The sequence below is a fragment of the Halyomorpha halys genome, unplaced genomic scaffold (genome assembly GCF_000696795.3).
Source record: "Halyomorpha halys isolate HHAL.00 unplaced genomic scaffold, Hhal_1.1 Scaffold53.1, whole genome shotgun sequence".
In the NCBI taxonomy this organism is placed as follows: Eukaryota; Metazoa; Arthropoda; class Insecta; order Hemiptera; family Pentatomidae; genus Halyomorpha; species Halyomorpha halys.
In genome coordinates this window covers 680,310-695,544 of record NW_027109243.1, presented here as the reverse complement: position 1 = coordinate 695,544, position 15,235 = coordinate 680,310, and the positions used below count along the sequence as shown (strand labels likewise).

At 29.7% G+C, this 15,235-nt stretch overlaps 1 protein-coding gene across 5 annotated transcripts in view; it reads left to right on the top strand.

Annotated features, from left to right (window-relative positions):
• Sec71 (ADP ribosylation factor guanine nucleotide exchange factor Sec71) overlaps positions 1–15,235 on the top strand; it is a 67,050-nt gene that overhangs the window by 27,633 nt on the left and 24,182 nt on the right. For all 5 annotated transcript variants that reach the window (XM_067047461.1, XM_014438201.2, XM_014438176.2 and 2 more), the window contains exons 19-24: positions 1,955–2,082; positions 3,622–3,741; positions 3,816–3,991; positions 4,295–4,467; positions 7,378–7,538; positions 8,068–8,313. In XM_067047461.1, coding sequence (XP_066903562.1) covers positions 1,955–2,082; positions 3,622–3,741; positions 3,816–3,991; positions 4,295–4,467; positions 7,378–7,538; positions 8,068–8,313 — 1,004 coding nt within the window. The remainder of the gene's footprint in view (positions 1–1,954; positions 2,083–3,621; positions 3,742–3,815; positions 3,992–4,294; positions 4,468–7,377; positions 7,539–8,067; positions 8,314–15,235) is intronic.

Genomic DNA, 15,235 nt, shown 5'->3' with positions numbered 1-15,235 from the left:
CACTGTTTTTCTTTTGTCACTAAGTCTATTTTCACATATACGTCCTTGGATTCTCCTAAAAATTAATGATTCAAACTTTTCTAGCAATTTAACCAGATGCTTTTATTGTTGAGGGTCCATATTTCTCCACTATTTGCGACTATTGGTCTCCACTGTTTGAGACTATATGCAAGACTATTGGTACGACTCACAAGTTTTCTTTTAATTATCCTTGAGATTGAGAAATAGGCTCTCTATTTCCTGGTAAAATTGTTCTCTCTCTTCCTCTGCTTTTAATTATCCTTGAGATTGAGATATAGGCTCTCTATTTCCTGCTAACATTCTTCTTGCCAAGGTATTGATAGCTCTTGACCGTTTTGAAGGTATAAGTCTCTATTTTGTTGTGACTGCATCTTTGGGTTTGCACTTTTGAGGTTTACACCATAACCATGGCTCTCATTAATATAGATCTCTAGCGGTTCAAAGACCATCATTGTGTTCTACAAGGAAAGGTTTGTTTATTGACTTTTCCTGCCTTCACTCAAGTTTATTTAAATACTATGGGAGAAAAACAGGGAGGCATATTTATTTTTCAAAATTGATTTATTGGTGAGTAAAAACAGATTAAGACCTAAAATTAAAGAGTAAAAAGAGATTGAGTACTATATTGCTATGAGGTCAAATATAAAAAATTGTTTTATGCCTGTTACACAGATAGCTCAGTTAAGGAAGGCAATCCTTGGGTATATTGACCAAAATGGACCCTGCCTCCATAGGCATCAGATAAGAATCCATGTTCTTATCCAATAGTCTTCCAAACTTGGGTACATGCCATAGAAATAGCAGTTCATGAATGCTTAAAAAAGAGCCGTAATGGACAACTATCTACATTATATCAAACAGTCGAGCAGCACTAAAGGCTTTACAGTCCTACAAAATAACATCATCAATGGTCGATGGTGTACGATACCCTAAAACAGCCTGCGAAGGGTAACAAACTTGCTTTAATGTAGACACCAGGACACGAAGGAATCGAGGGTTATGAACTTGGAAGAAAGGATTCACAAATAGCATTATTAGGCCCTGAATCTTACTGTAGTATATCTACGACTGTAATAAGGAACAAGATTGACTCCTGGAAAATAGAGAAGAAGAAAACATAGTGGACTACTAAACCTGCCATGAAACTATCTAAGCTCTTCATGAATGTGTCAAAGCATAAGGCAAAATTTTACCAAAAGCTTGTAAGAAATGAGTTGAAAGCAATAACAGGTCTCCTCATGGATTGTGGACCGTTAAGATATCATCTCAGAAAGATGAAGATTGTGAAAGATTCCACATGCTTAGAGGACGAAGAAAAGGCTGAGTATATCCAATGTGAATGTGAAGCATAAGCCTTAGGCAATAACTAAACCTGAAAATATCACTAGAATTCACACAAAAGACCTAATGTGTTTTGTTAGAAGGGGGATCTCTTAGACAAGTAAGGGATAAACTCACAAAAGATCCAAATTGGTCGAGGGGAAGAAGGCTTTGCCACCCCTTTAGTCAAATAATAATAACAAAAATACCTGTTAAAAACAGGTCCAAGTACTTACACTGGGGAATGAAAGGTTCCATCCATGGGTCAGGTATAAAAACAGACGATGTCCATGAATTAATAAACTTTCAACAGCTAAGGCTTAAAAATTAATAAGAATAATTGTAATTGTTAAAATAATTAGGTATTATTTTTCTCTACACTAAAACAAAAATTAAATTCATAATTTAGTCCCTGGGTTAAAATTCAACTGAAGCCAATTCACTAAGATAATGCTACTAAAACCTACCCCGCTACCTATCTAACCTGGCCCTGTTTATAAAAACCTATCTGTTTTCTCTCTACTCTAAAAAAAATTGTTCACTTTGTTTTTCCATCATCATCCTTATTTATCCATATCATCCCATAAAATTTATTTACTTATTATATTTCCAGCAAGTGTGAAAGAATCGATTGGCGAAACCAGTTCACAGTCAGTGGTAGTTGCCGTAGACAGGATATTCACTGGCTCAATGAGGCTCGACGGAGATGCTATTGTGGATTTTGTCAAAGCTTTATGTCAGGTATGTTAATTGTCCAAATGAAATAAGATATTTTCAAATTTATTTAGGCTATTCTTAAAAAAGCGAGTTAGTTTTTTCTTTTTTAAAAATTCTTTGTAATGATCATTATAAATTTTCTTGGTTCCGAGCTGGACCAAAATTAGTAATTATGAGTAACTATGACTCAATTTTCATGGATACTATTTTTAGTTATTAATGGTTCATAAACTAATTCTGTCAAAACACAAGATATCGTGCTGTATTAGCCTCTAAAAATACAGCTATTCCACAAAAACTCATAAAGTTTGGAATGTTTCTAGAAATAAATCCACTTGTTATTGGTGCTTCATGCAGCTGCAGTTGGTTAACAAGGTGATCTCAGTTTTGCTACATTTCATTAATAGTATCCCACTCTCAGGGTTGGATATCCACTATACTTCACAATTTTCATTCCGTTTGTTTAAAATTCAGTTCAAATTAATTTATGTTAATTAAGTCTTAAGTCTCTCTTGATCACTCTCTATTATCCCTGATCATTTTAATCCATAGTTAACTAAAGACATAGACATTATTAATTATTTGGGTAATGATCTAAAAAATTTAAATAATGGATCTAGTCCATTTTCAATTCTAGTGCGAGTGCCATTCGTTGGAAAAAATAAGAACTATTTCACTCCTTTAGTTCTACTACAGAGTCAATATTTTACCTCAAAAATAGATTTTTCTATAAAAATTTAAAAAAATTCTTTTTTCACTTCTCCGCTATGTCTGACCCATTAGGTAAGGCATTTTAAAAATTTGTTGTCAATCTACAATTGATTATTTCAATTCACATTTAGACATGAGAATTCCATTTTAAGAAATGCCTCTTTATTTCTTTTAGTATGTAAAAAGAAATAAACACTGTCTTACCCTTCACTCTCCATTTTAACATTTTTTTAAAACCATAATTAAAGGTACTTCTGTGCATCATATTAGTGAAGGTACTGTGCCACTAGGTTGCTATAAATTTATGAAGCTCGAAATTATGACTTTTTATTATTTAGATTTTAAGGAGTGAAATCTGCACCTCTTTAGATAATGACCCATTAAGATTTTAGGCTCACAAAATCTTACCATTAAGGTTTTAAATCGTGGCTTGACTCTAATTAAAGTTGAAAAAAATGATAAATGGTCAACATGCAACTTCATCGAGGACCCATTACACATTATACTAAATTGCTTTAGATATGATAAATATCGGATTAAATATCCCCTCATCCAAAACAATAGCGCTTTCCTAAAAGGGCTGGCAGATCTAGATAGGGCTACCATTCAGTCGTGCAAATTTATGGCTGAATCCAAAGTAGATTTTTAAAATTAAATAAATAAATAATAATAATTTACATCTTTATCTCCATTCTATTATAATATAACAACAGGGGCAGTATAGGACTCCAACGGGAGTCTTGGGCCGACGAAAGAAAAGAAAAAAAAAATTTAGGATACTGTAGTGTCTTTCATAATAATTTCATTTAATTAATTTTTATAGAGTTTAATTTATTTTGTGTATTTATACAGGTTTGTGCTGAAGAGCTGAACCACCCAAGTGGGCCACGCATGTTCTCGTTGCAAAAATTGGTCGAAATCTCATACTATAATATGGGTCGTATTAGGCTTCAATGGTCCCGTATATGGCAGGTTAGCTTCAATTCGTAGTAAATAAATATTTTTACTTAATACTTTTACTAAACTATCTCTTAATATTGCATTAGGTTCTCGGCGAATTGTTCAACACAGTTGGGTGCTCTCCATCTGAGGATATTGCTATATTTGCCATCGATTCATTACGACAGTTGTCAATGAAGTTCATAGAAAAAGGAGAATTTCCTAATTTCAGGTTCCAAAAGGATTTTCTCCGACCTTTCGAGCATATCATGAAAAAGAATACGTAAGTGTTATTATTTCACACACCAGATACATCTCAAAATTTGCTCTATTAGTTTATTTTTATTTACATTCTTTTAGTTTACTAGTTTCCTATTTTGATTTATAACTTTTTATGTATATCCGTATGTTTATGTCTTTTTCATCATTTAACCCTGATGAATATATTAATATTGTTTATTTTAATTATTATCACCATTTTTGTTTAAAGATAAGACAAGTCATGAGAGGCAAACCATCTTTACTTTTTAAAACTGATTATTCGATTTAATAATTAGCTAATATATTAGATGTTATATTATTTCAGAAACCCTACTATCAGAGATATGGTCGTCCGATGCATTGCTCAAATGGTCAACTCTCAAGCCCACAATATCAAATCAGGTTGGAAAAACATATTTAGTGTTTTCCACCTCGCCGCTTGCGATCAAGAGCAGTCTATAGTCGAAATGGCTTTCCATACGACGGCACATATTATCAGTAAGTTATTATATTTGCTGTTTCTTTTCTAGTTAATTATAATCAACATGTTGCAATATGACTCAAGTTTTTTTTTTTTAACAACTTGTGAAGTTTCCCCTTTGTAGGATTGTTTCTTTCCCACCTGTGAATAAAACATCCCCTAATCCGCTAAAAACAACCCTCTGTGCTCTCTGTGCTAGTTTTTCTCATTTATCTCCAAATCTATTGGTTGGGTATAAATAAAGAATAGTAACAAAAATATTTTCCAATTATACATAAATTATATTTATAATACATGAATTATACATAAAAAGTATTTTATTAATAATTTGGCTAGTACTTTCCAATTTCAAAGAGCAATCAAAGTTGTTTATAGGATAGCTAGAAATTGCTGTAATATGTTTTTCAAGCTAAACATGTGAAAATTGAAAACTGTTTGTTTTCAGACTGCAGTTGATAGGAACATTCATTGAGCGTATTTTTCTGTACAAGAAATGTATTTAGAAATTTATTTTTAAAAAACGGTCTTCACAAGTGTCCGCAATTTTTTTTCTCAAGGTGCATTACGGAATTATTAATTTAATTTTCTAAAATAAAAGCAAATTATGTTCACATTTTTAATTGTACTTACTAGCCACCCTGGGGTACAGACCCATACAGTGACGCACTTATGACGCAATGAAATTTTCTTAGGCATTTAGTTGGCGTGAATATTCCTGGGAATGGTCCAGGACTGGGCAGAGGCTGAGATAGTCTACATCCATGATGTGGTAACCACATAGTTGCTGTCAAATCTCTTGACACACAGTAGCCATGTCCATTTAATAGCTTTCGCAACATACTGAATCATGTGATGCTTCCACATGAGTCTCCAGTCTAGTTAAATGCCTTTAGTATTTAAAGATATTACTACTCTATGGTATTCTATTGGAAGTATTACTATTCTATGGCATTCTATTGGAAATATTACTATTCTATGGTATTCTATTGGAAATATTACTATTCTATGGTATTCTATTGGAAATATTACTATTCTATGGCATTCTATTGGAAATATTACTATTCTATTGGAAATATTACTATTCTGTGGTATTCTATTGGAAATACTACTTTTTAATGGTATTTTATTAGAAATATTACTATTCTATTGTATTCTATTGGAAATATTACTATTCTATCGTATTCAATTGGATATATTACTGTTCTATAGTATTCTATTGAAGATATTACTATTTTATGGTACTCTATTTTATTCTATTGGAGATATTACTACTCTATGGTATTTTATTGTAGATATTACTATTCTATTGTATTCTATTGGACATATTGCTATTCTATGATTGTTTACATCTGGGCCTGCACTGCGCCTTACTCCAGGTACTCTGAATGTATGCTGAAATTTTCTTTAATTAGTGTGGAATAAGAGGGTTTAAATTATGAGAGAATATGCTGCTTGTTAGTGAACAAAAATATATTTTGACACCAAAATAAAATCCCGTAGGAGGCAAATGGGTTAATGTGTTAATAGAATATTAATATTAAAAATAGAAAAAATATTAATCGTAATGTAGGATAAGACTGAACTTTGGGTCTCATTTGATATTGCTTATCTGTGACGTCTGGGAATTTTGCTACTGCGGTTACATTTGAGGGTCTTCTCGCCGCTTTCCTTGTCCAGGTTGAGCCAATGTCTCAGTGGGTGAAATAGCGAAGACCATAGATTTCTCCTGGTGTCCGTGAATAGGTCTCTTTGTCTAAGAGGCTGGCACAGAGAACTTAAGACAGCTTGCAGTTGCAGCGTATTCTCGCTCTATGCGGCAAAGGGGGCATTAAAAAAATGAGACCCCTACCCCTGACTTTATATAAAGACAAAAAAAGAACTGAAAATATTGGATTATATAAATCTGACAATAGTATTCTTTTATATTCTATTGGATATAATTACTGTTCTATGGTATTCTATTGGAGATATTACTATTCTATGTTATTATATCATATTGCATTGGAGATATTATTATTCCATGATATATTATATTCCATCAAAGATATTACTGTTTCATGGTATTATATTATATTCCATCAGAGATAATACTATTCTATGGTATTCTTTTAAAATTATTCTGTGGTTGAATCGTACTAAAAAGAATCAAACTGCTGGGGACTTAATTAGAAAGAATATTGAGTTGCTATGTATTCTTCAAAGAGTGTACTTCTGTGGGATTGTGCTTAGCTCAAAGTTTTACCAAAGTTTTTTTATTAGTTTGAGTTTTGCCAAGGCAGCGTTCTTCTAGAGTGCAAAGCTTCTACTAGTAGTCTTTTTAGAACATTTGTTAAATAAAATGATTTATTCAAAAGTTTTCGTTCATTCTGGGATCAAGATGTTGTATTCTCTTTTCCATTCATAGCAAGAAGGTGAAGATATTTGTATTGATACCAAAAGTTTAAATATCAATAAAAGTTTATAAATCAGTTTTTTATTTTTTACAAGTATAATTCCTTTTATATTCCTCCCATGTTTATTATACAATAAGTATTGAAAATACATATTATTATTTTTTTTTTTTTTAAACAAGAAAACTCTTGACCCTTACAGTTTAAATAATAATAATAAATAAAATTCTAAATTGTTACGCACATTTACGAACTAACTAAATTACACTAGTATGTGATGACCATTTTGTAAATAAATTTCAATATCCATTGGAAAAGTCCTAGAACAATTTCATTTAGATACATTTCTTTTGCATATTTTATTGGATTTTTTTTTTCTTTTTTACCTATTTACTTATTTTCTCTTTGTTTTTTGCCAAAAAACATTTTTAATTTTTATGTAATTCTATTGGAGTAAGGTTTTTTTTTTTTTTTTGTTTTTTTTTTAAATGAAACTACTGGTATAAAATTAATGTGTAAATATGCTCCTTTGTGCAGAACATTTGTACGCTGAACACTTCAGTGTGATGTTGGACAGCTTCCAGGATGCAGTGAAGTGCCTTTCGGAATTCGCATGTAATGCCAGCTTCCCCGACACAAGCATGGAAGCTATTCGTCTCATCCGATCGTGTGCAGACTGCGTACACGACAAACCAAATGTGTGTAGTTTACTACCCTCATGTTTTATTCTTTATTATTAAATTCATCAACATTATTGTTCTGAAATTATATGATGCCCAGAGTAAAATGTTTTATTAGAGAAGATGAAAATAATTGTTAATTTTGAGACAGGCATTAGAAAATATTTGGTGGAAAAAACAAAAAAAAAACTGTGTTGAATTCTATTCAAAATTTGAACATGAAAGGTTCTATATTTTAATCTGTGTTGCCATATTAGTTCATCATATAGTTTAAGCAGAACACTTAGCTGACAAACAGCCTAAAATGTTGTTGAATATTAAAAATAAAACAAAGAAGTAATAAAATCAAAAAAGTAATGAAAGTAATTATTCCAGAAAAAGGTAAAAATCTTTTAATTACTCTGAACCTAATTAGGTATGCACTCAAGAAAAGAACCATAAGTTTAGATAAAACTTTAATTATAAAAGTTCTCATTTTAATGTTCCATGCATGAACTATAAGTATTACTTAAAGCCATTGTGAATAATAAAAATATAACTCGGACAGGTTGTGTCAGAGCATTGGGAAGACACTGAGGATGGACCTTGGGTACGAGGATGGTTCCCACTCCTCTTTGAGCTGTCTTGCATCGTTAGCCGCTGCAAGCTGGACGTCAGGACTAGGGCACTCACTGTCCTCTTTGATATTGTCAAGACGCACGGAGCCTCTTTCAAACCGCACTGGTGGTCTGATCTCTTTCAAGTCCTCTTCAGGATATTCGACAATATGAAGCACCCGGAGCTGCAAGCCGATGTGAGTATCATAAATGGTACTGTAATTTGTTTGAGTTTTGATTCATAAGCATTTTATATCACTGTGGCTGCGGTATATATAGCTTTAAATAATAGATTTATTTAACTTCATTATTTATTATGATGAGTTTTGATTCATTAGCATTTTATATCACTGTGGCTGTGGTATATATAGCTTTAAAAGAATAAATTGATTTAACTTTATTATTTATTATGATGAGTTAATAGTTGACCGTGGATATTTATAAATGAGGAGAAGAGTTGGGGGTGCGGTCAATGAAGAGCCCAAAGTAAAAACTTACTTATTAGTGCTAAAGTTTCAGCCATAATTTCAAGCCTTCATCAGGGCTGAGAAAAAAAAAACAAGGTAACAACCAATAAATAAAAGGATATACAGAATGATAAGAAAATAACTAACATTACAGATACGTAAATAGTGTTGAAAGAAATGTATAGTTTAAGTTTTATAAGTAGATAAAGGTTGTATGAGAAGAGTAATATTACAGATATGAAAATCTAGTTAGTAAATATATGCACAAAATGAAATTATTTAAATTAAAGTGATAAAAAAAGTGGGTAATAAAACCTGTATATAAGTAAAATAACAGGATTAAAGAAATAAAATATAAAGTTATATTATCCAAAATTAATAAAGAAATATGAATATTTTAATTATATCGGACACGAATTTAAATGTACTAGTTTCAATGCAAATCTACATATATATACCCGCTTTATTAAAATCTCCATTTTATTGTGATTAATCAATCTGTCATTATAATTCAAATTTTTTTAAGCAGTCATTCATATATGGTTATTAATCTTAAATTATTGTTATTATTAAATTAAAATATTCCTAATTATGAGAGATAGTTGACCGTGGATGACGTACAAGGAGGAGATGGTTGGAGGTGCGGTCAAAGTGAAACAAATAAGTTGGTGTAACCTATTTAATTGTGCCAACATTTTGGCTAGAGTTTCTAGCCTTCTTCAGGGCTAAGAACAGATATCTTGTTCTTTCAGATATTTACAGATATCTTGTTCAGTTATCTTGTTCTGCTCTTAGCTCTGAAGAAGGCTAGAAACTCTAGCCGAAACGTTGGCACAATTAAATAGGTTACACCAACTTATTTGTGTCACTTTGATCGAACCCCCAACCATCTTCTCGTAAAATATTCATATTTCTTTATTCCTTTTGGAATATATAACTTTATATTTTATTTCTTTAATCCTGTTATTTTACTTACATATTTAATTACCGACATATACGTTTTATTTCCCACTTTTTTCATCTCTTCATTTTAAATAATATTTAATAACTAGATTTTCATATGTGTTTTATTATTAATTCTTTCCTTTTATTTAATTTTAATATTACTTCTCTCATACAACCTTTATCTCCATATGGTGCATAAACTATTCATTTCTTTCGACACTATTTATGTATCCATGATGTTATATTAATTTTTTTCTTATCGTTCTGTATATCCTTATAATCATTGGTTGTTATCTTATTTTTTGTTCTTAGCCCTGATGAAGGCTTAAAATTCTGGCCGCAATTTTGACAGTTTTTATTTATTTGTGTTCTTCACTGACCCTACCCCCAACCATCTCCTCATTTAATTATTTATGGTTTTAGCTCTTACTATTATTCTGAACTTATGTCCTTAAATTGTTATACTTCAAGATTGATAATGAACTTAACCGTATATGATTGACTCTGCTTAATAAAATTTGAATTGTAAGGTCAGGCTGATTAATCTTAATAAAATGGATATTTTAATAAAGCAGGTATTCTAGATGTGGATATTCACAAGATAGTGTTTTTTTTTTTTTTTGTCTGCTTTTTGTAACCTTGAAATATAAGCCTTTATAATCCCATACAATATATAAGTCTGTATTTCATGGTCTCCATAGTTACGGCTTATTAACGAAACCTTTCTCCTGGGAATGAGGAGCTTTGATTGTCATCTAATTATAATTGTCAATTGCTTAGCTGTAATTTATGCTATGTTAAGCTCATATTAGTTTTGCTATTTAATTCTTATTGGAAAATCAAGAATTATTTTTTTCTACTTGTAAAAGATTCCCAATGATGCTCAAATATTCTGTTAATATTCTTTAGAAATACTTAAGCATTCTTAAGAAATGCCTAAAAATTCTTAAGAAATACTTAGGTATTCTTAAGGACTACTCAAGCATTATTAAGGAATATTTCAAAATTCTTAAGAAATACTTAAATTTTTTTAAATAATTGGTCCTGCGATGGTTAATGATAGTGATAAGTCATTTCAAGTTGAATAAATTTTGATATGATATAATTTTGAATTCTAACATCAAAAACATTGTAGTAATAACAAGTCATTGTAAATAAGGTATAATACTTTACCATGGCATAAAACAGGGAGTTTATAAAATATGGCATTTAAAAAAAAACTAACAATCGCCAACTAATCCTCGTTAGTAGTTAACTTCAGTTTAGGTGTGGTTCTAATATTAATACTCATCCATTAATATTTTGATTTTTTTTCATGATATATTCTATGTTTCTTTGAGACTAGTATTTATATTTATCATAAAGAACTTTATTGTGTTTGTTTGTTTTTTAGTTGGATTTATTTTTTATTATGAAATATCAATCACGAACAAAGACTAAAACAAAAACATTATGAACCACATTAAGGTCCACCTTTGGAATTTTGTTATAAAATTATTTAGTAATAAAAAAAAGCATTCCGCACTTTTATTCTATATCTATTTACTTTTCATATTTTTGAAATATTTTGGATGTTTTGTTTTTGTCTATTCTTGATGATTTTTGTGATAGCCCTCTATTTTAACAAAAAGAACTTTTGTGGATTCCACAAATATATTTGTGGCAAACCTTTCACACTGTTAAAGGATAAAAAAAAATTAGCTTCTAGCAGTACTGTATTGAAATCTTTTTCCACAAGCTTTTGTAGTTCCACGCACATAGATATTGATGTAGTTTTGATTTTGTTTTCTGTAGTATAAAATGATATTTTTACAATTTCTAAACCTGCCTACAACTGTTTGCAGTAATGATAGTGGTTCATTTATTTATTAGAAATTAGATATCCATGTCTCGCCTGTGACCGAGATTTTATATTTAAAAATTTCATTCATATCTTTCTGATATTTTAGTTGGATATGAAAGGAGGTGAGTATCAAATCTTCGTTATAATTGTTAGAAATGTACCCTGCTTGTGAAATTAAATTTTATTGAAAGTAAATTTGGGAAATTTTTTATAAAATATTTACCGATTTATTTATTTTTTAAATTTTACTGTAATTAAAGTTACAATTTTTTTCTTGGTTTAATTACAATTCCACCACATCAAGATCTGTAGGTTCTTTAGAAATGAACTAGTGTATGACTGGTCAAACCAATCGCGAACCTGAAAACTTGTTTTGATTTTATTTATATTAAAGTACTAGTTACCATGAATTAAAAAAGTTAAATTGGTAATCATTTATGTATCTAATTGTGTTAATGATTTTTTTTTTTTTTAATTTTGGCAAAAGTTCCTATATTTATTAAATTTCTGATAAATCCAATTGACCCTCATATATTGTAGTAGTTGTCTACAGGCGGGACTGATAACATAGTCCCTTTAATCCCAGCTTTGGAAATCTAAAAATCTGCTTAATTCAAAAGTGAAAGTAGGTAATATTATTTTAATTTAGTAAGAAAACAGTTTTGAAAACTCTTAGTTAAATAATTTATTTAACTGATTATAGTATTACTGAACTAGGCTTTTCTCAAATATAAGAATTATCTAATACAGTTAATACTGTCATGACAGCAACTATCATACAGTTAACTCAATGGCTGCGGACATGACAGTTGCTGCAATGGTTGCAAAATATTTCCGTGTAATTTAGTTTATTTCTAGTATTTATGGATTATAAATTTTATTTCAGAAATTCCTTTATGTAAATGAATAATTATTTCAAAAAGTAAATATAGGTTGTTATTTAATTAAGATTGTTTTATCAAATCGCTGCCTCAGTTCAACTGTGTAACATTTCAAAAAATTGTTATTTTGAGATATGCAATCATATGTTATACTGTGATTCTGTGTTTTACTGTATAGATCTTGCCCTTCTTTCAAGGATTTCTTCCACATATATTTTTTAAAAATTATATATATAATATATTAAATTATATTTATATAAAATATGTTTCATATTTGTACATAAATAAAATCAAAATATTTGTTGAGATGTTATACTGTTGAACTGGGATCATTATTTCGTGAAGTAACCCTTTAATTTATTTAATAAATACATTATTTTAACGATGTCTAGATTATCAAACATCTTCAACACTTGTTTTTCTTCTGAATTCAATAACATACTTTTTAAATGTTTGTTTATCCTCCTTCCCACTCTTTTGAATCTAAGTGCCTCATATTTACTTAAATTAAAAAGCTATATTTTTTTTATAAAAGGAAGATGGTCCAGATGCGGTAAAAATAACTCAAATAGTAAATAAACTATTTATTGTGTGCCAACGTTTCGTACCTCTTTGCAGCGCTCCATTGGGGCTAAAAAAGATATTGACAACCAAAATAATGTAACTAAGTTCGAGAATAGATGAAAATTTGTGAATATTGTAATATTGAATATTTATTTAAAATGAACAAAAAGAAATTTTAATAGTTTTTACTTATTCTCATATCTAAAGTATAGCTTAGATTCAAATGAAAAACTTTAATATTAAACAGATAGGAGAATTTTATTTTATTTTTTATAACATTTTTGATTCTTATTCTCAGGGCCTGTTTTTCTAGGCAATCAGAACAAACACTTTTCTACTAATAACACTTAATTAAATTAATATCTACTTTTATAAATGTATTTAATTTTAGGTAGAGCGAAACTAACGAATTTGTATAATTTTCTTTTGATGATCGATATTTTTCTTTGTCTTCTTTCTCACAAACAAACACTGACTGTTAACAAAGCTTTGGTCCTCTAAAAGTTTTCAACTCATTTCTCAATCTCAATTGCGATCCAATCAGAGTACTTATTCTTCTTGGATGACTCTTTGATGTCTTCCTTTTATAGGTGTCTACCACTGAGAGTAGACAAAGGATGTTCAGGACCTCCTGCATCCAGGGGTCATCATTCCTTTCCCGTGCCTAAACAAGTGACCCAAACCAATCGTGATCTCTCTATAGATGTTCGATGTAAACATTGATTGTAGTATAACAGTTTTGAGTTTTTGCATGTGATTTTCTTTATGAATATTTTTCTTTAATACTTCTATTTTTTTCTTCTCATTTTTTCTTAAATTTACTGTAACTACAATTATTATGGGAAGTTAAATACAGTTTTTAAATATTTGAAATAAAATATTTGAATCTGCTCAACATGGCTGCGATTCAATGAACTTCGGAACGATCCCTGCCGCCATCTTGTTTATTTTTAATAACATATTTTTACTTCATATTTGACTGGTGAAAATTGGTTAGCTTGCTTTTTGGTTCAATGACATAAATGAACAATATCGAACGTTGTTACATGAAAATAAAAACATACTAAAATCATCTATACATAAAAAAAACAAAAAAACTATTTATTAATAAAGAGGATATTACAATATTGTGAAAATTAATATAAAAATGAACAAAGTAAATTAAAGAAAATTAACATAAGATATACAGTGAAAAATATTTTACAAATAATGAAAATAGAAATAATAAAAAAGTAAATAAATGAGAAATGTAAAAATATAGTAAACACTAAAATATGTAAAATAAGAGACATAAGAATAAAATAATGTAACAAAGAGAATCCTCCATTCTCTTTGTTACTTACAGTATTTTAATTGTTTGTATCTTGTTTGGCCCTGATGAAGCCCTGCAAGTTGGGGTGAAACCCCGGCTCAATTAAAATAGTTTATTTACTATTTGAGTTATTTTGACTGCACCCGCACCATCTTCCTTTTATTAATTACACACGGTCAATCAACCATCTTCCAATAAATATTTTTTGCTTTTCTTGTGATTATTATTATTATTTTGCATCAGTTGTTTACTCCTGATGTAAAAACATGATGATTCAATTCGTTTGAAAACCGGACAATGCAATCGGTTCCATCAACCATTGTCCTATCAGTACCTAGTACCTAACGAAGATCATTAAATTTTATGCCCAAACTAATACATTGTATAATTATTTCCATATATTACGGCTTCACTTTACTAGTGGCGGAGCTGACAAAGAAAACGTTTTGATTTTGTTTTGGATTATACATATTCCCAAGATAGTGCCCTAGACTGGGGTTGCTTTCTCTTCTAGAGTCATCCTACAAACTTTCCCAAAGCTGTCAAAATAACTTAATAATAAAAGTAACCTTAGTTAATGGTACAATCTACAGAATATGTCGAATACAAAATTAAAAACTGCTTATTTTTGTCAGAAGTATCACTAATGAAGCAGTGATGTGTACATTTAGCAAACAAATAAAATATTTTAATTTAAAAACTTTGGTGTTGAATTCGTTTACAGCTATTTCGACTTAATGAGAAAGTTAAGTGAACAGAACCCTATCGTAACTTGAGAATTTACTGAAAATAATATTCAAATGACAAACTTTTCAAATAAAATTCTTTAAAATATAAAAAAAAAAAATTTAAATAACAAATATAATATTAAATGAAAAATAATTGGTGCTCAACTCCATACGTCTTGCTATGGTCTCGACATATGGAGTTGAGCACCTATTATTTTTTACTGTAAAGTAATGCCCTGAAGATGCCTGAATGTGTGAAAAATTCAATATTTCAATAAACTAATCTACTTGAGAATGGCATTTTTTTGTACTTAAACTCATAAATAGTCTCCGCCTTTTATAAAAAAAATTATACATATATAATAATGATGCAAAAATA